At 35.8% G+C, this 26,005-nt stretch overlaps 1 protein-coding gene and 1 long non-coding RNA gene across 2 annotated transcripts in view; one reads left to right on the top strand and one right to left on the bottom strand.

Annotated features, from left to right (window-relative positions):
* Positions 1 to 714: 714 nt before the first annotated feature.
* Positions 715 to 25,988, bottom strand: ARMH2 (armadillo like helical domain containing 2). Its single transcript, XM_007487855.3, has 2 exons — positions 25,651 to 25,988; positions 715 to 1,240 (listed from the first exon to the last, which is right to left on the bottom strand). The coding sequence occupies exons 1-2, from the start codon at positions 25,892 to 25,894 to the stop codon at positions 816 to 818; spliced, it is 669 nt and encodes a 222-aa protein (XP_007487917.1). The 5' UTR covers positions 25,895 to 25,988; the 3' UTR covers positions 715 to 815.
* The window catches only part of LOC107651827 (uncharacterized), a 39,763-nt gene continuing 34,239 nt past the window's right edge, over positions 20,482 to 26,005 (top strand). The window contains exon 1 of the long non-coding RNA XR_001628940.2: positions 20,482 to 20,637. This is a non-coding gene — a long non-coding RNA (uncharacterized LOC107651827). The remainder of the gene's footprint in view (positions 20,638 to 26,005) is intronic.

Genomic DNA, 26,005 nt, shown 5'->3' on the forward strand with positions numbered 1-26,005 from the left:
GTACAAATATGAGGATACATGCCTCGGGCTCAGAGATACATAGAAGACTCAGGGAGAAGATGTGGTTTCTGGGAGGTTGGGGCTTGTAGCTATTTCATTATGTAAATATAAACAATACAATCAGTAGATAAATATAGCCACTGGGAAGATAGAACTTGATAGTTGCCCACTGAGACAGCTAAATGGATAAAGTACTGGACCTGGAATTACAAAAACTTGAATTTGAATTTAGATTCAGACACTTACAAAGTATATGACCAATAGCAAGTCATTTAGCCTCTGTGTGCCTCAGTTTTCTCATCTGTAAAACAGGAATAAATACTTTGCCATTGTTGTGAGGATCAAATGAGAGAATGCTTGTAAAATGCTCAGCACAGTGTCTGGCAAATAGTAGGTGATTAATAAGTGTCCCCCTCCCCCCTTCTTCTAAGAGCCTGTGTCCCTAGAGCTCTTTCTGTATTGAGACAGACTACTTGACAAATAGGGTGAATTTCTGACCTTTTTGTAAATTGAATCAGATTAGTAGCAATGCCACCTAGTGGTTACATATGTGTGGATCATCTATATACATGTGCATATTGTATTAACAAATACCTATATACAAGTTGTGTGTACATATAAACACATTTTTTTTTTCCAGTTGTCTGGCCATTATAGCAGTTGTGAAACCATCGACAATTATAAGCAACTCTATAAGTAAAGAAACCATCAAAGAATAATATAACCATTTTTATTACTGCTCTTTATCACCAGTAAAATGCAAGACAAGAATAAGAGCCCTAAATGGAGAACTGCACTTTGCTGACTTGTTTCCTTTAAGTAGCCTTTTGGAATCCCATCAGGTAGAACAAGACTTGAGCATAATTATCAGGCCACCCCTGCCAATTCAATTTTGCCAGTAACTGTAGAATGGACTTCATGTTTGTATATTCCCTAAGTTGCTGAATGCACAATGCATTGTTGCAAGAAATGATACAGAGAAGATAGCAAGCCCAGAACTTAATAATAATTGTGGGCTCCTTTGGAATGTTCCTGATATTTTCCTCTTCCAGCAAATGCATAAGAATGGGAATCATGTTTATGAGTCTGGCTTTCTTTTGCCCCATAGGGTTTAGGTAGCACCAACTGCACATGCACTCCATTAGCATAACCATGACTGTAGGAGAAGCATGTTCATCACATAGGAGTAAAGCTACGTCACTCATGTAGTCAGTTACCCATTTTGCCGATAATTGTCCTCCTGAAAAACAAAAACAAAAACAATTGTCTTTCTTTTTTTTTTTGCATATTAAGTAGTTATTTACTGAACAAGTTCTTCCACCGTCTTATGGCCTCAATTTCCTTCTATCCCCAATGGTCCTGTGCTCCAAAATGAAACAGAAAAGTGCTTTAGAGGTTGGCTAATTCTTTTAGAAGTAGAGTTGTTGAAGAGATGACTCTCAATAAGTTTAGTAGCACTGGAAACTTTCTTCAGTTTACCTTTCTCCAAATTTGGGAATGGCTGAAAAAGGCAATTGAACCTAATGGAATAGATTAGGACTGTGCCATAAGGAAGGCTGCATATGAAGACTTACATGAAGTGATACAGGGTGGGAAAGTAGAACAAGAGGCAATAACTAAAGCCAAACACAAAAGACAAAGGTGATACCATTTTATCACAGTGAAAACACATAGCCTTCCTTTCTGTTAACAATTGATAAACTACAAAAGTGCAAAATGAAATGTACCATTAATCAATATCATGTTAGTGGGCAATTTTGCTTCATTCTTTTCTCGTAAAATACTTTGGTGGAAAGTGTGTTTTCTTAAAACAGTACTTTTTTCTTAAAAAAAGGAAAAAAATAATCTTAAAATTTACCAAAACTTAATTATCAAATTGGGACACAATTTAGAGGCACCTAGGTGGCTCAGTGGATAGAGAGCCAGGCCTGGAGCTAAGAAGTCTTCAGTTCAAATCTGGCTTCAGATACTTCCTAGCTATATGACCCTGGGCAACTCCCTTAATCCCAGTTGTCTAGCCCTTACCACTCTTCTGCCTTGGAACCAAGATGCAGTACTGATACTAAGACAGAAGGTAAGGGGTTAAAAAAAAAGGTCACCAAGATCATCACATTTCTGTCTTACCATGAGCTAGTCTCTTGCTTTCTTTTTTGTTAGAAAAACTAAATTATATTTTTTGTTACATTTTAAGTTCCAAACTGTCTCCCACCCTTTCTCTCTACTCCACATGAGAGAAAGCCACCATTTCACTCATACTCACATACACAACACATACACACATACATGCCCCAAACCCCATATAATGCATACTTTTATTTATCCATTCTTTCTTTGGAGATGGTTAGCATTTTCTTTCACAGGTCCTTTGTTGTTTAGTTGAATATTCATATTACTCAGAATAACCTAATCATTCATAGTTATTCTTCAAAAAAATATTGTTGGACCTGTATACAATGTTCTCTTGCTTCTGCTCATTTTATTCTGCATTATTTCATCCAAGGCTTCCTATGTTTTTCTAAGATCAACCTGCTCATTATTTCTTATAGCACAGTAGTATTTCATTCTAAGCAAATACCACAACTTGCATAACTATTCCCCAGTTGATGTGTATCCCCTCAGTTTCCAGTTCTTTGTTATCACAAAGAACTCCTATAAATATTTTCGAACACTTTCGGAAATAGACCTAATAGTGATATTGCTTTTTTTATTAAATTTTTTTTCTGGGTTATACATGGGTTATACGCAAAACACATTTCCATATTATTCATTTTTAAGTGAATAATCTTATAAAACCAAACCCCTAAATCATATGCCCAAGTAAACAAGTGATAAATCATATGTGTTCATCTGCATTTCTATTCCAACAGTTCTTTCTCTGGAGGTTGGATTGATTCACAACTTCACCAGCAATGCATTAGTGTCCCAATTTTGCCACATTCCCTCCATGATTTATTATTTTTCTTTACTGTCAAATAGGCCCATCTGATAGGTATAAGGTGGTACCTCAGAGTTATTTTAATTTGCATTCTTCTAATCAAGGGATTTGGAACATTTTTTCATATGATAATTCATAGCTTTGGTTTCTTCATCTGAAAACTGCCTTTTCATATCTTTTGACCATTTGTCAATTGGGGAATGACTTGGATTCTTATACATTTGACTTGGTTCTTTATATTGTTTGAGAAATGAGATGTTTATTGGAGACATTTGTTAAAAAATTTCCCCCCCAATTTATTGCTTCCCTTCTACTCTTGGTTGCATTGGTTTTGTTTGTACAAAACCTTTTAAATTTAATATAATAAAAATTATTCATTTTATATCTTGTAATGTTCTCCATCTCTTGTTTGGTCATAAATTCTTCCCTTCTCCATAGATCTAACAGGTAAACTATTCTACATTCCCCTAATTTACTTACAACATCGCTCTTTATGTTTAAATCATGTACCCATTTTGACCTTATCTTGGTATAGGGTGTGAGAAATTGCTCTAAACCTAATTTTTGCCATACTGTTTTCCAATTTTCCCAGAAGTTTTTGTTAAATAGTGAGTTCTTGTCCCCAAAGTTGGGATCTTTGGGTTTATCAAACACTAGATTGCTGAGGACGTTTACCCCTAGTCTATTCCATTGATTCACCTTTCTATTTCTTAGCCTGTACCATATTTTTTTGATGATTGCTGTTTTATAGTACAGTTTAAACTCTGGTACTACTAGGTCACCTTCAATCACATTTTTTTCATTAGTTCCCTTCGTATTCTTGACCTTTTATTCTTCTAGTTAGTTTTGTCATTTTTTTCTAGTTCTATAAAATAGTTTTTGGGTGGTTTGATTGGTATGGCACTGAATAAGTAAATTAATTTAGATAGGATTGTAATTTTTATTAGATTAGTGTGGCCTACCCATGAGCAATTAATGTTTTTCCAGTTGTTTAGATCTAATTTTATTTGTGTGATAAGTTTTTTGTAACTGTGTTCATATAATTCCTGTGTTTGTCTTGGCAAATATATCCCTAAATATTTCATATTGTCTAGAGAGATTTTAAATGGAATTTCTCTGTATAAGTTTTGTTGCTGAGTTTTGTTGGAAATATATTGAAATGCTAATGATTTATGTAGGTTTATTTTGTGTCCTGCAACTTTGCTAAAGTTATTAATTATTGCAAATAATTTTTAGTTGATTTTCTAGGATTCTTTAATTATACCATCATATGATCAGCAAAGAGCAATAATTTAGTTTCCTCATTGCCTACTTTAATTCCTTCAATTTCTTTTTCTTCTCTAATTGCTAAAACTAGTATTTCTAATAACAATATTAAATATAGTATTTATAATGGGCATCCTTGCTTCATTACTGATCTTACTGGGAAGGCTTCTAACTTATCATCATTGCAGATGATACTTATTGATGGTTTTAAATAAATACTACTTATAATTTTAAGGAAAGGTCCTTTTATTCTTGTGCTTTCTAGTATTTTCAAATAGAAAAAGGTGTATTTTGTCAAAGGCCTTTTCTGTATGTTGATAATCATGTGATTTCTGTTAGTTTGATTATTGATGTGGTCAATTATGCTGATAGTTTTCCTAATATTAAACCATTCTTCCATTCCTGGTATAAAACCCACTTGGTCATAGTGCATAAGCCCTGTGTATATTGCTGTAATCTCTTTGCTAGCATTTTATTTAACATTTTTGCATCTATGTTCATTAAGATATCATAGTTTTCTTTCTCTGTTTTTGGTCTTCCTAGCTTTGGAATCAGTACCATATTTGTGTATCAAAAAGAATTTGATAAGACTTCTTTGCTTATTTTGTCAGATGGTTTGTATAGTATTGGGATTAGTTGTTCTTTAAATGTTTTATAGAATTCACTTGTGAATTCATATGGCCCTGGGGATTTTTTCTTAGGGAGTTCTTTGATGACTTGTTCAGTTTCTTTTTCAGAGATGGGATTATTTAAGTATTCTATTTCCTCTTTTGATAATTTATTTAATTTGTTTATTCTTTATTATTCATTCATATTTTTGTAAATATTTTATGTGACATTTTTACTTATATTTTTATAAATATTTAACCATTTCACTTAGATTATCAGATTTATTTTCATATAATTTAACAAAGTAGCCTCTAATAATTGCTTTAATTTCCTCTTCATTAGGGATGAAATAACCCTTTTCATTTTTGATAATTTGATTATCTTCTTTCTCTTTTTAATCAAATTAACCAATACCCTGTTTTATTTTTTTCTCCATTGAACCAGCTCCTAGTTTTATTTATTAGTTCAATAGTTCTTTTGCTTTCAATTTTATTATTTTCTCCTTTAATTTTGGATTTCTAATTTATTCCAATGGGAATTTTTAATTTGTCCTTTTTCTAGATTTTTTTTTCAAGTTGCATGCCCAGTTCATTAATCTGCTTTTCCTCCATTTTATTGATATAAGCATTCAGGGCTATGAAATTTTCCCTGTGTACTGCTTTGGCTATATCCCATAAATTTTGATATGTTGCCGCCTCATTGTTATTCTTTTCAGTGATATCAGTGGTTGTTGCTATGATTTGTTCTTTGACCCACTCATTTTGAAGAATTAAATTATTTATTTTCCAATTAATTTTTAATTTGTCTTTCCATGAACTCTTATTTATAATTTTTATTGCTTTTTGATCTGAAAAAGTTGGATGTATTATTTCTGCTTTTCTGCATTTGGTTGTGAAGTTTTTAATGCCCTAGTATATAGCCAGTCTTTTTATATGTACCATGTACTGCTGAAAAGAAAGTTTGTTCCTTTTTATGCCTATTCAGTTTTCTCCAGACATCTTTTAAATCTAACTTTTCTTAAATTTCATTCACTTCTTTTACTTCTTTCTTGTGCAATTAGAATCTGTTACCCTAAAAACTATGATCCCCAGCAAAACTATGATTCCCAGCACCATACTCACTTCCTGTCATTATGTGCTGACATAGACAGGATATAAATTGTGCGTAGCCCTGCCTCTTGCTCTCTTTCCTTCCTGTTGCAACTTTGGTAGAGCAGGGATTTTTGAGCAGGTAGAAAAACTTAGTCACGTGGTTATATTTTGTCAGATAATAAACTTTATAAAAATAATACTTGAAGTATTGGACATTAATTTAAATCTTATATTCTTATATTTTGGTTAGATTAATCTAGTTCTGATAGGGGAAGGTTAAGGTATAGTTTTACTATTTCCTCCTTAAGCTCCTTTAATTTCTACTTTAAAAAAATCTGGATGCTCTACCATTTGGTGCAAATGTGTTAGTACTGATATTTCTTCATTGTCTATCCTACCTTTTAGGTGTAATTACCTTCTTTATCTCTTTTAATCAGATATATTTTTGCTTTAGCTTTGTCTGAGATCCTGATTGCTGCTCCTGCCTTTTTTTTTTTTGCTTCAGTTGAAGCCCAGTAGAATCTACTCCTGCCTCAACTTTACTCTGTGTCTACCTGCCTCAAATGTGTTTCTTGTAAACAACATATGGTTGAATTCCATTTTTTTAAAACACTCTACTATCTACTTCCATTTTATGGGTGAGTTCATCTCATTTACATTCACAGTTATGATTACCAGCTACATATTCTCTTCCATATTGATTTCCTTTTTGAATCCTGCCATTTCTCCTTTTAAGTGTTTTACTTTTAATCACACCTCCCTCCCCCTTCTCCCTCTCTTGTATTACTCTCCTTCCCACCATCACCCTTCTTATTTCCCTCCTACTTCTCTATAGGGTCTTTAATCACCTTCCCCCACAACTTCTCTTTCCCTGATATTACTCCCTCCCTATCATCCCATTTCTTATTCTCTTATATCTCTTTAGAGTAAGATAGGATTCTATATTCCAATGAATCTGGCTGTTCTGTCCTCTCTGAGCTAATTCTGATGAGATTAAGGTTTCAGTATTACCTGTCACTACCCTCATCCTCTCTTCCACTGTAATAGTATTCCTCACCTCCTTGTGCCTCTTTATGTGATATAATTTACCTCATTTTACTTCTATCTTCTCATTTCTCTTAGTACATTTCTCTTTTTCACCCTTTTTTTTTTACATATCATTCTAAATAGCTTACTACCATGCTCTCTGTCTATGTATACTTCTAACTACTATCATAATTATAACAATTTTTAAGAGTTACAGATATCATCTTTCCATATAGGAATATAAACAATATGACCTTATTGAGCCCTTAAATTTATTCTCTTTATTATTCTGTGTAATCCTGAATTGGATTCCATGATATTTCAATTGTTTCTTTCTGGGTATTTAAAGTATTTTCTTCTTGACCAAAGAGCTCTTTAACTTGGCTATAGTATTCCTGGCAGTACTCATTTGGGAATTTATTGCAGGAGGTAATCTGTGGATTCTTTCAATTTCTATTTTATCCTCTTGTTCAAGAATATCAGGGTGGTTTTATTTGATAATTTCTTATAATATCATGTGTAGGCCTTTTTTTTTTTGGTTATCACTTTTAGGTAGTCCAATAATTCTTTTTTTTTTTTTAAACCCTTACCTTCCGCCTTGGAGTCAATACTGTGTATTGGCTCCAAGGCAGAAGAGTGGTAAGGGCTAGGCAATGGGGGTCAAGTGACTTGCCCAGGGTCACACAGCCAGGAAGTGGCTGAGGTCAGATTTGAACCTAGGACCTCCCATCTCTAGGCCTGGTCCTCAATCCACTGAGCTACCCAGCTGCCCCCAGTCCAATAATTCTTAAAGTCTCTCCTGGATATATTTTCCAGGCCAGTTGTTTTTTCAATGAGATATTTCACATTTTCTTCTTAATTCTTTCTTAATTCATTCTTAAATTTTGTTTTATTATTTCTTAATGCTTTGTGAAGTCATTAACTTCTATTTGTTCCATTCTAATTTTTAAAGACTGAATTTCTTCCATGACCTTTTGATCCTCCATTTGGTCCATTCTAGTTTTTATGACATTCTTTTCTTCATTGGATTTTTGTGTCTCTTTTTCCAGTTGACCAATTTTACTTTTAAAACTGTTATTTTCTTTTTGCATTACTTTCATTTCTTTTCCCCATTTTCCTTCCACCTGTTGAATTTCCTTGTGAGTTCTGCCAGAGCTTGAGACAATTTCCTTTTTTTTTCTTTCAAGTTTTGTACATGGTTGCTTGGATCTTACCATCTCCTGTTGGTTCTGTGATTTGCTCTTTGTCCTCATAGAAATTTTCAAGTGTTAAGTGTTTCTTTTGCTGTTTGCTCATTTCTGAAGCCATTTTTTTTTTGTCTGTGGACTGGGAATTCTGAAAGCTACTTGCTGCTTCTGTCTCCTCTGCTGCTGCTGGCCTGCAGGATTTGGCACTGTGAGCTATTTTCCCCTGGGTCTAGGTTTTCATTGCAGCAGAGCAGGTTTGAAAGGGCCTAGCACGATGGACTTCCAAGCCTCACTGTCAGCTGGTGCCAGAGCCTGGGACTTCAAGGAGTGGGTTTTAGGTGCTCCTTTGTTTGTATATCCTGCATCCTATGATCCTGAAAATAGTCTCTGCCAAGTTTTGGAATCTGGTGCAGTAGGTGGGGAGTGGTTGGCCAGCATTCCTCTATGTGCAGCTTGGTTCTGATTTCCCCTTATCCTGTGCAAATCTACTCTCTCTGCCTACCTTTCAAGTTTTGTTCAGCAGGAGAGCATCCTCAGTCCTTTTTGCTGTTGGTTTTTGACTTCTGTCATTTTGAGGCACTTTCTAAAGATTGGTTTGGAAGGATTGTCAGAGTAGTTTCAGCTTTTGCTGCTACTAAGCTACCATCTTGATTCCTGGTATACAGTTTTAAAACTCTAGGCATAATTCAAGATTGCTCTCCAAAATGGGTAGATCAGTTCACAGTTCTACCAACAATGTATTATTTCCAGAGCAAATAGATGGCTCGGTGGATACAGCACTTGGCCTGGAGATGGGAGATCCTGGGTTTAAATTTGACCTCAGACACTTCCTAGCTGTGTGACTCTGGGCAAAATACTTGACCCCAGTTTCCTAGCCCTTATTGCTTTTCACCCTTGGAACCAAATCTTAGTATTGATTCTAAGAATGTAAATATATGGGGAGACCAAGAAGGCACTGGACCCACAAGAAGTTGGGGAAAACTGAGGTAGGAAAGGTAAAACAATGATAAACAAAACTAGCTTCAAATTTGCAATTTTGCCAAAGTCCAACCCTGCCTTGTGAATACCTTACAGGTATCTCACCTGAGCTTCATTCAAGGCAAAAAGGCTGGGTAGAGAAGCAAATTTTTACATCTCCTTCCTAGCCAATCTAGGACTTAGGAAAGCTGTATTGATGTCCCCACTTTTCCACATCTCCTCCAACACCCGTTATTTTCCCTTTTTCATTTTCTTTTTAACTTTTATTGTTTTTCCCTTGTCATTTTAGCCAATACGATAGGTGTGAGATGGTAACTCAAAGTTGTTTTCACTTGCATTTCTCTAATCAATAAAGATTTAGAGCATTTTTTCACATGACTGTTTATAACTTTAATTTCTTTATCCCCAAACTGTTTGAGGCAATTAGTTGACTAAGTGGGATTGAGAGTCACACCTATAACAAGAGGTCCTGGGTTCAAATATGACCTTAGACACTTTCTAGCTGTTTGACTCTGGGCAAGTCATTTAATCCCAATTACCTAGCCCTTACCAGCCAATATCCTAATTTCTATTGCATGTAAATGTGGGAGTTGGCCTTAGAATATTTAGTATTGAATTTAAGATGAAAGGTGAGGGTTTTTTAAAAAAAACTGACTTTATATTATTTAACCATTTATTAATTGGGGAATGACTCATGTTCTTATAAATCTGACCAAGTTTTCTCTATGTACTTGATACATTTATATCCAAATAACTGTCCATAAATTTTTTCCCTCAATTATCTGCTTTCCTTCTAATTTTGGCCACAGTGGTTTTATTTGTACAAAACTTTTTAAATTTAATATAGTAAAAATGATCTTATTCATCTTATAATGCTCTTTCTCTCTTGTTTATTCATAAGGTCTTCTTTTATTGATAAATCTGATAGTTAATATATTCTTCTAATTTACTTGGGATATTTCCTTTTACATCTAGGTCATGTATCCATTTTGATATTGTCTTGGTAAATGGTGTATAACACTGGTCTATACCTAGTTTCTGTCAGACTGCTTTCCAGTTTTTACAAGAAATTTTACTAAGTAGTGAGTCTTTATCCTTCATCTTTATAACTGTCAAAAATCTTTACAATTATCAAGCATAAGTTTACTATAATCATTATAGGATTACACATACATGTGTATTTATAATATATATTGTGTATTACATCTACTCTGTTCCAATTATCCATTTTTCTTTTTCTTAGTACAAAATAGTTTTGATAATTATTACGTTATAATACAGTTTAAAATCTGGTACTCCTAGAGCTCTTTTCTTTACATTAAAAAAATTAATTCCTTTTATATTCTTGATCTTTTGTTCTTCCTAATGAATTTTGTTATTACTTTTTCTAGCTGAATAAAATAATTTTTGGTAGGTTAATTGGGATGGCATTGAATAGATTAATTAAGATAGAGATATCTATTAATTGGTTCTGCCCACCCATGAACAATTAATATTCCTCTATTATTATTATTATTTAAATCTGACTTTCCTGCTTTCTTTTTGAACACAAACAGCCTTTAGAGATAATTGTTTTGATTAGACTCATAGCAACATGAGCCTGAGAGCTAACTTTCCCTGCTTATATCTTTATTTTTTAATTAAAAAAGGAATTTATTAAAAACACAAAGACAGAAAACTCTGTGTTGGTGGGATGGCCTCTTGGACCAAATCAGAAATCAAACCAGAGATAGCTTTTAAAGACAACTTTTTTAATAAAAACAAAACAATCCTGATAGGTACTTATGTCCAAAGGGCCATTTTGTCTCAGTTCCTTTCTTTTGCTGCATCATAACTAAATAAGAGTAGAGGTAAGGGGAATGGGATGAAAGCACATATGATTACATCTTGGCTCAGGTAGAAGATGGAATCAAAGTATAAGCTGAGAACCAGTGGACATCTCACCCAAGAGAGTGATTAATAAATATCCTGAAGAAATGTGAACTGGAAACAATGGGATCAATAGGGCTGAATCAGTATAAATGTCAATATTCTACCCACCCCTTGGTGCTAACCATCCTCCTGGTGCACCACAGTTAGTCAGTTCTATATCCTCATGGATCAGTTCTTTGCACCAAGGGAGGCACTGTAAATATAAATAGCATACAGTTCCTATGAAGACACATATGAGAAAATACACAAAGAGATCCTTTAGTCAATGAAAAGCTATACACTACTAGGGGTAGCTGGGTAGCACAGTGGATAGAGCACCAGGCCTAGAGCTGGGAAGATCAGGGTTCAAACCGGACCTCAGACAGTTCCTAGATGTGTGACCCTGAACTAAAGTTACTTAACCCTTCTTGCCTAGCCCTTACTACTAATAAATATTCAATAATAATATAATATATAAAAATAAATGAATATTATATAACAATATTATCTATAATAAAATAATCAAAATTTATTAAATAATCAATATTTAGTATCAGTTCTTCTTCCCCCCCTTCGTATTGATCTAAGACAGAAGGAAGTTGTGAACTCCGTCCATTAGACTTTGGTAGTTCAATATAGTCTCTCTGTGGGTGTTCAAATGATAGGGCACTCACTCCTCCTTTCCGCCTTTTATCACAGTTTCCTTCCATGAGGAGTTAGAGGCAAGGCCTCTCCAGGAACACAGTGGGCAAAGCATGAGCAACAAGCCCGTATCACAAGGACCCCAGTCCTCACAGTGGCATCGGTCCAAGCTGCAGTGAGAAACAGCTTACAGAATAGGTAGCAGGTCCAACAAGCAATGCTAGCGTCCGTGAATAAAGAGACCCAGTACAGCCGTACCGTTAGGGATGCCAGGTCCTTTGGTAGGGCCCATTATCTTCAAGTGTACTCGACACTTCCGGTGCATCTCTCAGTCAGCTGTATGGCACCAAGACAGAGCTGTGGAGGCATTCCCTCCTCCAGCTCCGGGGTCAAGGCCACCTGCAGAGGTTCTCTCCTTAATTCCATTAAAACCTGCTAGGGAGCAGACTTTACTTTCGCAATTTCATCCCCTCAGCCTTCCTAGGCACAGTCATTTTGTAGCAGCTCTCAGATCGCATTCCCTTTGGGCAGAACAGGGCATTCCCCTTGAATGGTGGACCACTGGCTTAATAACAATCTAGACACTAATACTGATTGCTCTTTTCCATGTTCTCCATCCCAAATCTTCAGGCACAAATGAGAAAGTGTCTGTTTCGGTTCAGGATTTATTTCTCCTCCTCCTTCCTGAGTTTGTTTGAGTTAAAATTCTCCATTCTAATTAACGGCTAACTAACTGCCAGAGTTGGGGGTCCTGTTATGGCTTGCAATCAGTTAATGACTGAGTACTGGCTTGAGTTGGCTTGCTCTCAGTGATATTTAATGGTAAAGTGCCTCCCGCCCCCAAATTTCCTGACTGGCTCTTCCCGGAGTGTTAAAAGGAAAATTCTATTTTTGTGCCTTTGTCTCCACTACATAGACAAAACTCAGGTAGAGAAAATTAAAAAATTTATCAAAAACACCAAGGCAGAAAAGCATGAGTTGGTGGGATGGCCACTGGATGAACCTCTCCCTGCTTTTATATAGGCTGTCTTTGTATTTTACTTTTAGGCAGCCTTAAATTTGGGGGGGGGGGCAGTGGATTGAGAGCCAAGCCTAGAGACGGGAGGTTCTAGGTTCAAATCTGACCTCAGACACTTCCCAGCTGTGTGACCCTGGGCAAGTCACTTGACCCCCATTGCCTAGCCCTTAGCGCTCTTCTGCCTTGGAGCCAATACACAGTATTGATTCCAAGACGGAAGGTAAGGGTTTAAATTAAAAAAATTTTTTTTGGAGAGAGGGCTACTGTCAACAGACGTTGCCTTCCTCCTTCATAACCTGGCCACTATGTCTCCCTAAATATAATAATACTTAGAATCTCAGGCACTCAGTGACTGTATTTGATGAATATATCTATGTGTTTACTCAAGTCAGTGTTAAAAATATCAAGTAGTATAAGGCTTGGAGTACACCAGAGTCATTCCAAGTTGACACTGAACCACGAATGTTTGAATATGGCCATTCAACCATTCACAAATCCACTTTTTTAGATGGTTCTTGTCAGCTTCACTAGTTTAATATGATGAAAATAATTTTTATTTTTTGTTACTCTAAACTTTCAAATACCAATTAACTTGACCATTTCAGTATGCAACCCCCCCCAGAAAAAAGAGCCTTACATATAAAACTGAATTGCTATCATGAATAGCAATCCAACAGTTAGTTTTTAATGCTGCCTTCTTGTCCACATCTCCCTCTGAAATTCCTTTATTCTTTTTTATGCATAAAAAAAAGATTCATTGCCCCTTTCAACCTTTTTGCCCTCAAAATTATTATCATTGGTCCCTCTTCTTAGGGCAGTTAGGTGGCACAGTGAGATCAAATCCAGTTTCAGACACTAGCTATGTGAACCTGGGCAGGGCACTTAACCTTTATCTGCCTGTCTCCACTGTAAAATGGGAATAAAGCATCTACATCTCAGGGTTGTTATGAGGGTCAAATGAGAGAAAATCAGTAAAATGCTTTGCATAGAGCCTGGCACACAGTAGGTGTTTAATGTTTGTTTCCTCCCCTCCCCTCCATATCCCTTGCTCCTACTGAAAAGCATACATATATACAATCTTCTTTTGTAATTTACACATTAATTATGTCCAGGGCCATTAAAACATTTTTTACAAATATTTGGAAGAAAACAGAAAAAGTCCAGAAGAAAACATAAGCAAGCAGGATGGTTTTAAAAGAAGCATGTAGTTAAAGGCTATAACTTGGAAATTGGCAATTTCATTGAGAATTATTTTTGTGTTTTGCTATGCCTATGGAAATGAACTTTTTGGCAGGGTCAAAGTTCAGAAGTCAGAAACTGCTTTGCCCACTGGCCGCTGCCAAACAAGATTCTCTTTCTTCACTTACTCTCTCACTATCCCAAACCTAATTCTTAATCCTGTGGGAATATGGACCCAGGCTCTTTTACTCTCTGGGCAAGAGATTATAAATCATTTCCTCTCTTAATCCAGTTGGGACAAGAGCAGGAAATGAAGGGAAAGCATAGTATAAAATAATGTGTAAAACCATGGAATTGCTGAGTTACTCAACTGCGAAATTGTCTTTCTGTCCCATTCCACTACTCTGGTTAATAATATAATAATAATAACTAACATTTTTATAGTGCCCACTTCTCCTTGAAGTTTTTTTCTGAGCCTTCTGGCCAGAGGCGTTCCCTCCTTCCCAGTACAGGGTTAGGCTTGGAGTCAGGAAGACCTGCATTTAAAGCCCTCTGCAAACACATACCATATGACCCTGGTCGGGCAAGTTTCTAGAACCCCTTGGGTCTTAGTTTCCTTATTTATAAAATGAGGTGGTTTGACTTGATGGCCTTTAAAACCTCTTCCAGATCTAAATATATGATTCTATTTTGAGTTGTAGTTACTTGTATACATATGAACCTATCATATTAATTCCCTCAAGAAAGAGAATACACTGCATCTGTTAGGCTCTGAATAAATATTTGTTGAATTAAAAATGAAACAGAAATGAATTCAATGGGGAAGGCCAAGTCTAGCAATGAGGCCGTGGAAAGGCCATGAAATTGGAGTCAGAAGACCCAGATTTACATTCTAGTTCTATCTTGGATATTTCACTTGGATATTTCATTCTTCTTAGTCACTTTCATTTGGAAAAATCACTTATCCTCTTTGGGCCTCAGTTTCCTCATTTGTAAAAAGAGGGCATTGAGCATTGCATTTAAGGTCCCTTCTAGTTTGAAATTCATGACCCTTTATTCCTATGATCCTCTGTAAAGTATAACCATTCATAGTTTTGGCTTCTTAGCTACATGTTTTTTCCCCATGCTGTTCTCTCTACAATTAATGCTGCCTCCCACACTGACTGTGATGGAATGCTTTCTCTAGGAGGGCTATTATTACCTGGCAATTTCCTATGCTAGAGAGCAAAGCAGAGAAAGTGAATGAATGCTGAGATTCGCTGCCTGGGGAAGGTATACAAAAAAGTAGGCATGAGCAACATATGCTCCACCTAAGTGCCAGCCCACATAATCTTTCAGGTTTCTTCAGGTCAAGAAACTTTAGCTTCCCCCTTTGAAGTTTTCCTCACACATCCCCTCCTCCCCAAAGAACCTCCTTTTGCAGTACATTTCTTGAATAAATTGTTTCATAAGCTGAAGGAGAGACTTCTTATAGCTATGGGAGGCTTTGAGTTAGTGCTTCCTTTATGAGAAATAATGTCTGTGTGGGCTGGATGGATTTGGGACTTATCAAGCTGTGGCCTTGCTAGGGAGATTTAGGAATTGTATTTACCTTTCAACCCTGAGAGCCAAAGAGCCCTTTTCACCAAGCAACCAAGCAGCAAAGCCAGATGATTGCCCTATTGATCTTGGTATGGCCCATCCTAATACAATGCTATTTCTCTGAAATATGTTGTGTATCAGCAAGAGTTCTCTGCCTGGAGAAAGTAGAAGGCTATATTGGCAATTGAAGGTGATATAAAAACAAAAGATTTATTTTTTAAAATAATATTTTTTTCTTACAAAATCCATAAAACTTCTTTAAGCAGAATGGATTTATTAGCAGTTAATAAGCTTTTATTAAAAGCTACACCCACATTGCCAGAGCTAGCTCAGCATTTGGGAGACTGAAAGAAAAGTGTGGGAAAGAAGAGGTATTACCAAAGTAAAGGTCTACAGAGTGCTTCTGCTGACCTCATCATTCACAAATGAAAGCCCATGAAAACTCAACAGTCTACCAGTACCATGCCAGAAAATTGAATTGCGTCTATTTGATTTGTCTTAGGAAGATTCTGAAGATCACCTGGCAAGATCAGTATCAAAGACCAAGCTAAACTGCCAAGCATTCAAACTCTACTAGAGTACAACTCAGATGGGTTGGCCATATAACCCGAATGCAAAACATTTGTTTACCTAAAAGACTATTTTACTCAGAGTTCCCACAAGGCAAATGCTCATGTGAAGGTCAGAAGAAGTCAGTGATATAAGGATACTCTCAAGGTCTCTCTGAGGAACTTTCGCATCAATTACGAGACATGGGAGATGTCTCACAGGGCAACCCAGCTTGGCATGCCCACATTAAAGAAGATACTGTCCTCTAAGAGCAAAGCAGAACTGCAGTAGCTCTAAAGAAATGTGAGATGCACAAATTTAGAGTCATATTCATCCCAAATGTTTAGAAGGGCTATTGTTGCCCAAACTGCAGTAGAGCCTTTGGAACCCTTATTGGACTGATTAGCCACAGTTGAATGTATAGTATTTTGACCCCAACATCACAATGCCTTTGGTCCTCTTTGAATATAAAGAATGAATAATAACAACAAACATTTATTAAGAGCTATTTACCGTAAGCTAGGCACTCTGCGAAGCCCTGGGATTCAAAGAGAGTTAATGAACAGTTCCTGCTTCCAGGGAGCATAGTCCAAAGGGGAAGAAAACAAGTAAGTGATTATGTACCAACAGGCAATATACAGGATAAGTCAGAAATAGTCGATGGAAGGAATGCACTAGAATGAAGAGCAACTGGAAGTTTGGGAGGCGCGATTTTATTTCATAATTATAATTTTAGTTATATTTTGCTATTTTTAAAAATCAGCAAAGATCTGCCTTCTCTTCCTCCCATTCTAGCCATTCCCCAAAGATTGAGAATGAAATAAAAGCAACCCCCTGTCACAAACATATGTAATCAAACAAAACACATTCCAAACAAGCAAGCAAACAAACATATGGCTCATTCTGCACTCCTAGTCCTTTGCCACTCTATCAAGAGGTAGGTAGTATGTATCATTACTAATCCTCTGCAATCATACACTGATTCTTTCAAATTCTTTCAAAGTTGTTTCTATTTACTATATTGTTGTCTTTGTATAAATTATTTTCCTGGTTTTGTTCACTTCATTTGGTGTCATCAATTCATATAGCTTTATACTTTTTCTCTGAATCCATTTCTTTCATTATTTCTTACAACAAAAACAGCATTCCATTATACTCTCTTAACCAATGACTTCAAGCAGATTAGAAAGTTGGTTATTAGAGGGCTAGAAATCGAATTCCACATCAATCCTAATCAAGCTCCTTTACATTTGAGTGATCAACCAATATTGAACCCATGTAATAGGTGTTACTTCATCTCTCTTTATCTTTTAGAAAAATATTGTGAAAAATCTATTTCAAATGATTTCCTGAAATCCATGGAATACTCTATCTATAGCATTTCATTGATTCTGTTTAGTAACCCTGTCAAAAAAGTAATTGAGGTTAGTCTTACTTGTTTTTAGGCCAGACTTATACTGATCATTGTTTTCCTTCCTAAATAGTCAAAAAGTGTGTTTTTAGTAGTATTTCCTATATTCTAGTGAGTTTAATAATGAGCAATTACTTAAACTCTCTGAGCCTGACTTTTTTATTTGTAAAAGAGGGATATAATACTACCTGTTATTACCTATATTCCAGAGTTGTGGTGATCAAACAAGAACATATATAATAAATATGATACTTATTATAAAAATAATTTTTAAACAATAAATTTTTCTAGAATTTTTCTGGATAATGAAGCAAAAATTACTGTTCTATAGGATCCTTTAAACTACATTTAGAAGAATCTCTCTTATTCCCCTTTAAAAAATGTGGAAATTTAACCATATCTTGTCCCATTGGTTCTTCTTCTTCTTTAAACCCTGACCTTCCATCTTAGAGTCAATTTTGTGTAATCTATTCCAAGGCAGAAGAGAGGTAAGGACTAGTCAATGATGATTAAGTCACTTGCCCAGCATCATACACTTAGGTAATGTCTGAGGCCATGTTTGAACCCAGGATCTTGTCTCTTGGCCTGGCTCTCAATCCACTGAGCCACCCCACTGTACCTGTCCCATAGCTTCTTTTATCATTTTCCATGATTATAAAACAATCAACAATATCAGGTAAATAATCATCCTTATGTTTTCATCATCTTTCCAGGCTTAGTGACATATATTTATTAAGGCAGCTAGATGCTTTCTTTCCATCTTTTCATGTATACTCAATTTTAACCATATTCTTTACATTCTGAAGATCATTTTTGCTTTTAGAAAAATTGAAAGCTAATATGATTTAAGATTTATATTCATTACCAAGATCTTAGGCATTCCATTCAGTAATTCTGTTCACTTCTTTTATTTTCCTCTTGCTGTCAATTGAGCTTTAAAAGTCCATTAGATTTTCTTAGCAGTTTATCACACACTTCATCTTATTCTAGCTCTTAACCTTTTTTTTTAAACAATATTTTCACAGAATTGAACTACTTTTAATTAATTAATCCTCAGATCAATATATCTTTATTCATTATAATATCTTCTGTCCCTGTTTTTAATCATTTTAAGTTTATCAGTGATTTATTTCCTTGTATGACCATATTAATCAATCAACAAGCATATTCCTTCCTCATTAGAATTATTTACAACTGTCTATTAACAATATCATGCTTGGAAGCCTTCTATTCTGCTGTTGTATAGTCTCAGATCAATGGATCCCACTAGTCCTTTTTCTGAAATCTCTGAAATTTGTTCTCTTAAGCTCTAGGATATTGATCAGAGTATGCTTGGCATCCCTGTCTCCTCTCCTCTCCTTTCCCCCTCGCCAAGTCCTATATACATAATTTTATAGAGAAATATATCAGAATATTTACAATGTTCTCAGAGAGTGAAGCAAAAGAGTAGGAAAAAATGGGTAAAGAAAGCTTGATGAGAGACCTAGCTAAGGGAAGTCATCCTAAGGGAATGTAGAAAGAAACTGGAAGGGGCACAAGTAATTGATAAAAATGGGAAAAAAAAAAGATCTTTTAAGATTTTTTAAAATAATGGCTTCTTCCCATCAGGAATAGTAGAACCACTGTATTTAGGCCAACACTGCAGGTCAAGGTTTACTTCTTGAGGTAATAGAAACGGTTCTGAAGAAAGAAACATATACATAGAGGAAGTCTATTCTAGAAACAACATCATTTTGAAGGCATTGAATAATTGGATTTCTAGATAATTGAGTATAATGGGGGTTGACCAAGAGGGATTTCATCAAAGAGGTTAGGAGGAACTCATATTGATTAAAGGCTCTTCTGATTGACTCCATATTACATAAAAAGGACTTTACTGAAAACATGAAAAAGATGTTGGCGTGTGGTCCCAAAACATGTGATCAAGAAAATATCAGTGATTACTGATCCATATGCCTACTTACCCACATATACAAAATATTTATGTGAGTATTTATATACATATTGAGCAGGATTTTGCAAGTAATATTCCATATTAAGAATTATCTTTACAATGATTCCATTGTGCTTAATTGCTGATGCTAAAAAGAATTTTTTGGGGAAGATAAAACATTACCTTAAAAGCTCTTCTCTAATAGGGTACCTCCCTTCCATATATCAAAATCATTTGAAATTTCTTAAAAGAGCAACAGAAACAAGTTTATTTTACTTCTGGTTTCTAATATAAATGAAGTCATAAAATATAAGCAAAGCTGTTTATACTGTCATAGAAGAGGTCTAGTTCAGAATACAGGTTCAAGAGAGATTCCTGATGAATGATAAAGTCCTCCAGATGCTACTTTTAGCAGATGACATGGTGCTGATTACATCAAACCCCAAAATACTGTAGAGACTCTTAAATAAGATGATCATTCGAGAGAGTTTGACTTAACAATTCAAACTGGAAAAACCAAACTGATGAAAAACAGCTTATTGCCTAGCATGTAGTTGGAAGGAGAAAATGTACAGCTTATCTGTCAGCATATATATTTGGGGCAGACAGTGAAAAATGGACCTACAGATGAAAAGAACTGGAGCAGGATGAACTGCCTCTGGGAAATTTCATAGTACTTTTAAACTCTAAACTTCCTCCTGAAATAAGCTTTTTAACACCAGTATTCTTGCTATGGAATATTAAAGTTTTATTAGAATTGAAACTGAGCCAAAGGGCAAGGTAGAAATTCATGATGGGTATGAGTAGACTGTAACACATTATATGAAGACACAGAAGAAATGATATAAAGGATATTATTTGAGAAATGTGTGACTAGAAAAAACAAGACAGTGATAACCAGTGGATAACCTGCATATTCCATTAGTTTCCACACAATGCAAAGAGGACATGAGGAAGGTCCCTAGGCATGTTGAGTTCTTTTCCTCCCACTAGTAGTGAATGTATGGTGAGACACAGAGAAAGAGAATTTCACAGGATGATAAGCAGGGGATGCACAAGGTGGGGTTGGTTTCTGTGTAGGCGAAGGACTGAAATAAGATATGGTCACATTTTATATGAAAAGAAGATTCAAAGATTAGTTGACATAGTTTTTTTTCTCTTATAGTGACGAGGAGAAGCTGATCAGGAGATTTATACATGTGTGTCTGCCTTGGGATGTTATTCAAGGAAGATGAGCCTGAGCTTCTTTGGAGAAGACCCAGCCCGAGACAGAAGAGCAGCAGTTGGAGTAGAATGGAGACAGAGACATGGACTGCTACTGGTTAAATACCTTTTTCCTTTCACTTGTTAACTCAACTTGGTTCAGACCAAGTGAGATGCAAAGAAAGTATAAGATAAGGTTGGGTTCCTGGTAAGCAGTGAGATAAGAAGAAAGGAAAGGGAGGAAGGAAGGAAATTCCAAGATGGTGGTGGTGAGAAGGGAAGCTAAGTAAAGGAAGTTTCTATTCCTTCAGACTAGGCTAGATATAATATTCTTGGAAGGAATGGGGAGTGGTATTTAATATAAGGAAAGTTTACAATCAAAGACTATGCATTTGTTTCAGTTTGTTAAGTAGATACTAGCAATAGTCACATCCAATCCTGGCATTCCAGAATCTAAACTCTAATTATCTGCTTTTAAACTTGGTCCTAAATCAGAATAGTCCAAATAGATGTAAAAGCAGTACAAGAAATAGGAGGATCCTATGAGTATCCAAAAGTAGTCCTGTAGGAAATGCTTGCTGACCTTTTCAACTATTTATTCTGATAATCTTTTGGAGTGGTGATTGGTGATTACCATAAAGGCTTAAAGATTAGCTTCCTGTTATTAAAATTAAAGCACACATCATTTCTTTTGGTTAACACATATAAACTAAAAGAAAAAGAAAAGACCTTAATATGTACCACTGGTCTCAATCATCCTGTTGCACTGTAATCCTCACTAACTTTTTTTTTTTAAATAACCCTTACCTTTTATCTTAGAATGAATACTATGTATTGGTTCCAAAGCAGAAAAGTGTTGAGGGCTAAGCAATTGATGCTAAGTGACTTGCCCAGGGTCATATAGGTAGGAAGTGTCTGAGATCATCTTTGAAACCAGGATCTCCCATCTCCAGGCCTGGCTCTTTATCCATTGAACCACCTAGCTACCCTGCCTCCATAACTTTTAATGGAAGGTATTATAGTGGGGCTTGAGGAGGAAGAGTAGTTTGTATATTGACTGTCAAGATAAATATATCACTTAAAATAAGAGGTCCTATGAAACTTTCTTTCCTGATCACCAACCAGCTAGAAGTGACCTTTCCACAAGTCTCTTGGATTTTTCTTTTTGACTTTGTCTATGCATTTTATCTAGGGGCAGCTAACTAGGTGGCACAGTGGATAGAGTACTGAGTTTAGAGCTAGAAAGACTCTTCTTCCTGAGTTCATGTCCAGCCTCACTAATTATGTGACACTAGGCAGGTCACTTTAACCCTGTTTGCCACAGTTTCTCATCTATAAAGTAAGTTAGAGAAGGAAATGGCAAACTACTCCAGCACAAAGACTTGGCCATGACTGAATAACAACTAAGCAACAAAAAGTTCATTTATTATAATTTTTGATCTAAGCACTTTAAGAGCAGAGATTATCCTTTAAAAATTAGTTATTTTAGTTTTTATACCATAGTCATTTTGGAAAATTCTTCCTCTTATTCCTATTCTGCAATCAGACTTTCTTTGCAGCATCTTCATCCAAGTCATACTACTAACTGTGGGTATCTCCTAAGGCTCTCTCTTGGATTCTCTTCTCTTTTCCCTCCATAATCTCTGTAATCTCATCAAATTCCATGGATTCAATTATCATCTTATGCCGATAATTTGTAGATCTTCTTACTCAATCCTAACTTCTCTTCTCATCTCCACACTTAGATTTCCAGTGATCTATTAGACGTCTCAAACTATATAGACATATAAAATCCAATAACTTTCTCATTTTCCTGTTATTACCAGGGATAATGCCATTCTCCTAGTCATCCAGGTTCTGAACCTAGATGCTATTTTTGACTTCTCATTCTTTCTCACGGTCCCCTCCCATGTCCAATTTGTTGCCAGATTTTGCCATTTCTACCTTCATAACATCTATTGTATATGCCTCCTTCTCCTGTATGATACTGCCACCACCCTACAGACCCTTATCACTTCTGGGCTATGCAATCAATAAACATTTAAGAGCCTGTAATATCCAAGACACTGTGCTAAATCCTGGAGATAGCAAATGCCCTAAACGAGAACATAAAAGGAGAATGGTGGAGACAACATGCAAACAAATGTATGAAAAAAACCTATACACAGTAAAGAGGAGATAATTAGCAGAGGGAAGGTACTAGAATTAAGAGGGGTTAAGAAAGACTTTCTGTAAGATGGGAATTTTAGTTAATACTAACTTAAAGGAAGCCAGGTAAATCAGTAGGTGGAAGTGAGGAAAGGAAAATATTCCATACATGAAAGACAGCCAGAGAAAATACTTGGAACTAAAAGATGGAGTATCTTGTTCATGGAACAGCCAGGATGCTTGTTTAAGAGTATTTGTTGAGGAATATGATATAAAAAGACTGGAAAGGTAGGAGGGAGCTAGGTTATGGAACTTCCCCTTTGCCAAACAGGGGACTTTATATTTGATCCTGAAGACAACAGGGAACTGCTGGAATTTAATGAATGGGAGAGGTGATATAGGTGGACCTGGGCTTTAGGAAAATCATGTTAGTAGCTGAATGGAGAATAGGTTAGATTGGGAAGAGTCTCAAGGCAGGCAGATTCACCAGTAGCCTGGAGGATTAGTCTAAGCCTGATGTGTTGAGCGTCTGCACTTAGAGTGGTGGCCATGTCAGAGGAGACAAAGGACATAGTTGAAAGATTTTTCAAAGATGAAGTCGATAAGTCTTGGCAACGGATTGGATATGGAGCCCTGGAGGCTGATGAGTGAGAAATAGTGAGGAGCCAAGAATGACTCCTATGTTGATAGCCTGAATAACTGGGAGGGTGATGTTGCTCTTTACAGTTATAGGGAATGCAAGAGGGGACAGTTTAGGTGGGGAGATAACGAGTCTTGTTTTGGATATGTTTAGTTTAAGATGTCTAACGAACATTCAGTTTGATGAAACTGAAAAGCAGTTGAAGATGTGAGATTAAAGGTCATCAGAGAATTTGGGGCAGAATAGGTAAATACGAGAATATTCAATATAGAGATGGCAATTAAATACTTGAAAGCTGATGAAATCACAAAGTCAAGTATATATAGAGAGAAGAGAAGGAGACCCAGAATCCTAAGGGACACCTATGGTTAGATAAGGATCTAACAAAGGAGGCTGAGAAGGAACAGTCAGATAGAAGAACTCCAGGAAAGAGTGGTATCCTGAAAACCAAGAGAGGATTATCAACAGGGTCCAAAGCCACAGATCAGAGAGAATGACAGTTGAGGAAAGGTCAATGGACTTGGCAACCTAGTGATATTTGGTAACTTTGGAGATAGCAGTTTTGGTAAAATGATAATGTCTCAAGCTAGATTGTAAGGGTTTAAGAAGAGAATGAGAGGAGAGAAAGTAGACTGTGAGTGGTCTTTTCTTCTAAAATTAAAAAAAAATTCATTAAATATTTCCCAGTTACATGAAAAAAAATTTTAACATTAAAAATTTTTTTTAGTTCCTCCGGCTCCTTTAGTTTGCTTCAGATCATATAAGTCTTCTCAGGTTTTTCAGAAAACCATCCTATTCACCATTCTTACAGCATAAAATTATGCCATTACAATCATGCACCAAACTTGTTCAGCCATTCCCCAATTGATAAGCATCACTTCAATTTCCAATTTTTTGCCACCACAAAAAGAACTGGTATAAATATTTTTGTATGAATTGATCCTTTTCTCTTTTCTTTGATCTCTTTGGGATACAGATCTAGCAGTGGTATCACTGGGTCAAAGGGTATACATAGTTTTATAGCTCTTTGGTTAAAGTTCCATATTGTTCTCTAAATAGTTTTACTATTCCAATTGTGCACCAGTGTCTATTTTTCCATATTTCCTCCAGCTTTTCTAATTTTCTTTTTCTGTCATGTTAGCCAGTCTAGTAGGTGTGAGGTGATATTCCAGACTTGTTTTAATTTGCATTTCTATAATCAATAGTGATTTAAAGCATTTTTTCATGTGACTTGATAGATTTGATTTCTTCTGAAAATTGCCTATTCATATCCTTTAACCAATGACTAATGAGTCAACAGGGAGATAGCTCACATTTTTTATAATGTATTGATATTTGAGATATTTGAGAAATAAGAAATGAGTCCTTTTTCTGAGAAACATGGTGTAAAATTCTCCCATTTCATGTTTCCCTTTTAATTTTGACTGCATTAATTTTCTTTGTACAAATTCTTTTAAATTCCATTTTTTATGATTATTTTGATTTTATTTCCTGTGATCTTCTTTCATATATCAGACAGGTGAGTTTTTCTATGCTCTCCTAATATACTTTATCACTTTGTTCATGGCCACAGGGCTTTTGAGGTAGGAGTAAATAATACAAATAATGAGATACCATAAAATGATACGGGTGATGTCTTTACTGAGTCAGAGTTGAACAAAGTCATCCTACTCACTTCCTCTTCCAGAATCATCCAAATACAATGGCAAGACAAGAGTCAAGAGGACAGATGATGCATTGGCTTCTCTGTATCTAATGAAGCTCTAAGTGCTCTATAACCTGTTTTTCCACATGCCATTGGAATGAACTGTTCTCATCTACCCCTTCCTCTGGGGGAAGTTTTCACCTGCTTAACTCATCAATGTGTTTGAGCCTCCTGGTTACCTGGTTACCCTAAACTTGGTTTAGCCCACCTGAAGAGACAGTTTTACAGGTTCTGGCCACTGAGCTTGCTATCGATTCTTAGAGCCACAGGTGAGAGTTGTGGGAGAAGATGGACCCCAAAGTAGGAAAATGGCGAAAATGGCCCTAGAAAGGCCTCAACAAATTCTCACAACATAAATAACAATCTTCCCTGAACACCCCTTATACATTATTACCAAATACAACTAAATCATTACTAAAGCATAATAAAATCTCACTGTAAAGGCATGATACCTTTGTTAATATCATGTGGTCAATTAACAACTTATATCATTTATCCCATGGGTCTCATGAAACTAATTTTAAGATAGATCATGTCATACTGCATTTAACAAAAGATTTTTCAGACCCATTTTACCATGTCAGCTATGTCTGTAAAGGAAAATGACAACAAATCTTTCAGAATAAGTTAGTCAGTACCTGTGAAAGCCAACTGACCCATTTTATGGGCAGCTAGAGCTCTCTTCTCCAAAGGCAAAGTTTGATTCTTCAACTCAAAGCCGAGTGGTATGATTTTTTCTTTGTGAAAAATGGTTTCACCTATAAACAATTTCTTTTCTTGCTCTTTGATTAAGCCACATCTTTGAAGTAATCTGTGTATCCTCCTAAATATTTTAAAAATTACGGCAAAACACTTTTGGTAAAAACGTTTTTTTTTGATCATTGGGCAGCAGCTGGTTAGTTTTGAATATGTCACACAGAACAATTCAAGCCAGTTAATAGAAGCATTAAAGCCAGTTAATAGTCAAGAATTCTGTATTGATCACTTAGCAAC

The sequence above is a fragment of the Monodelphis domestica genome, chromosome 3, assembly GCF_027887165.1.
Source record: "Monodelphis domestica isolate mMonDom1 chromosome 3, mMonDom1.pri, whole genome shotgun sequence".
NCBI lineage: Eukaryota > Metazoa > Chordata > Mammalia > Didelphimorphia > Didelphidae > Monodelphis > Monodelphis domestica.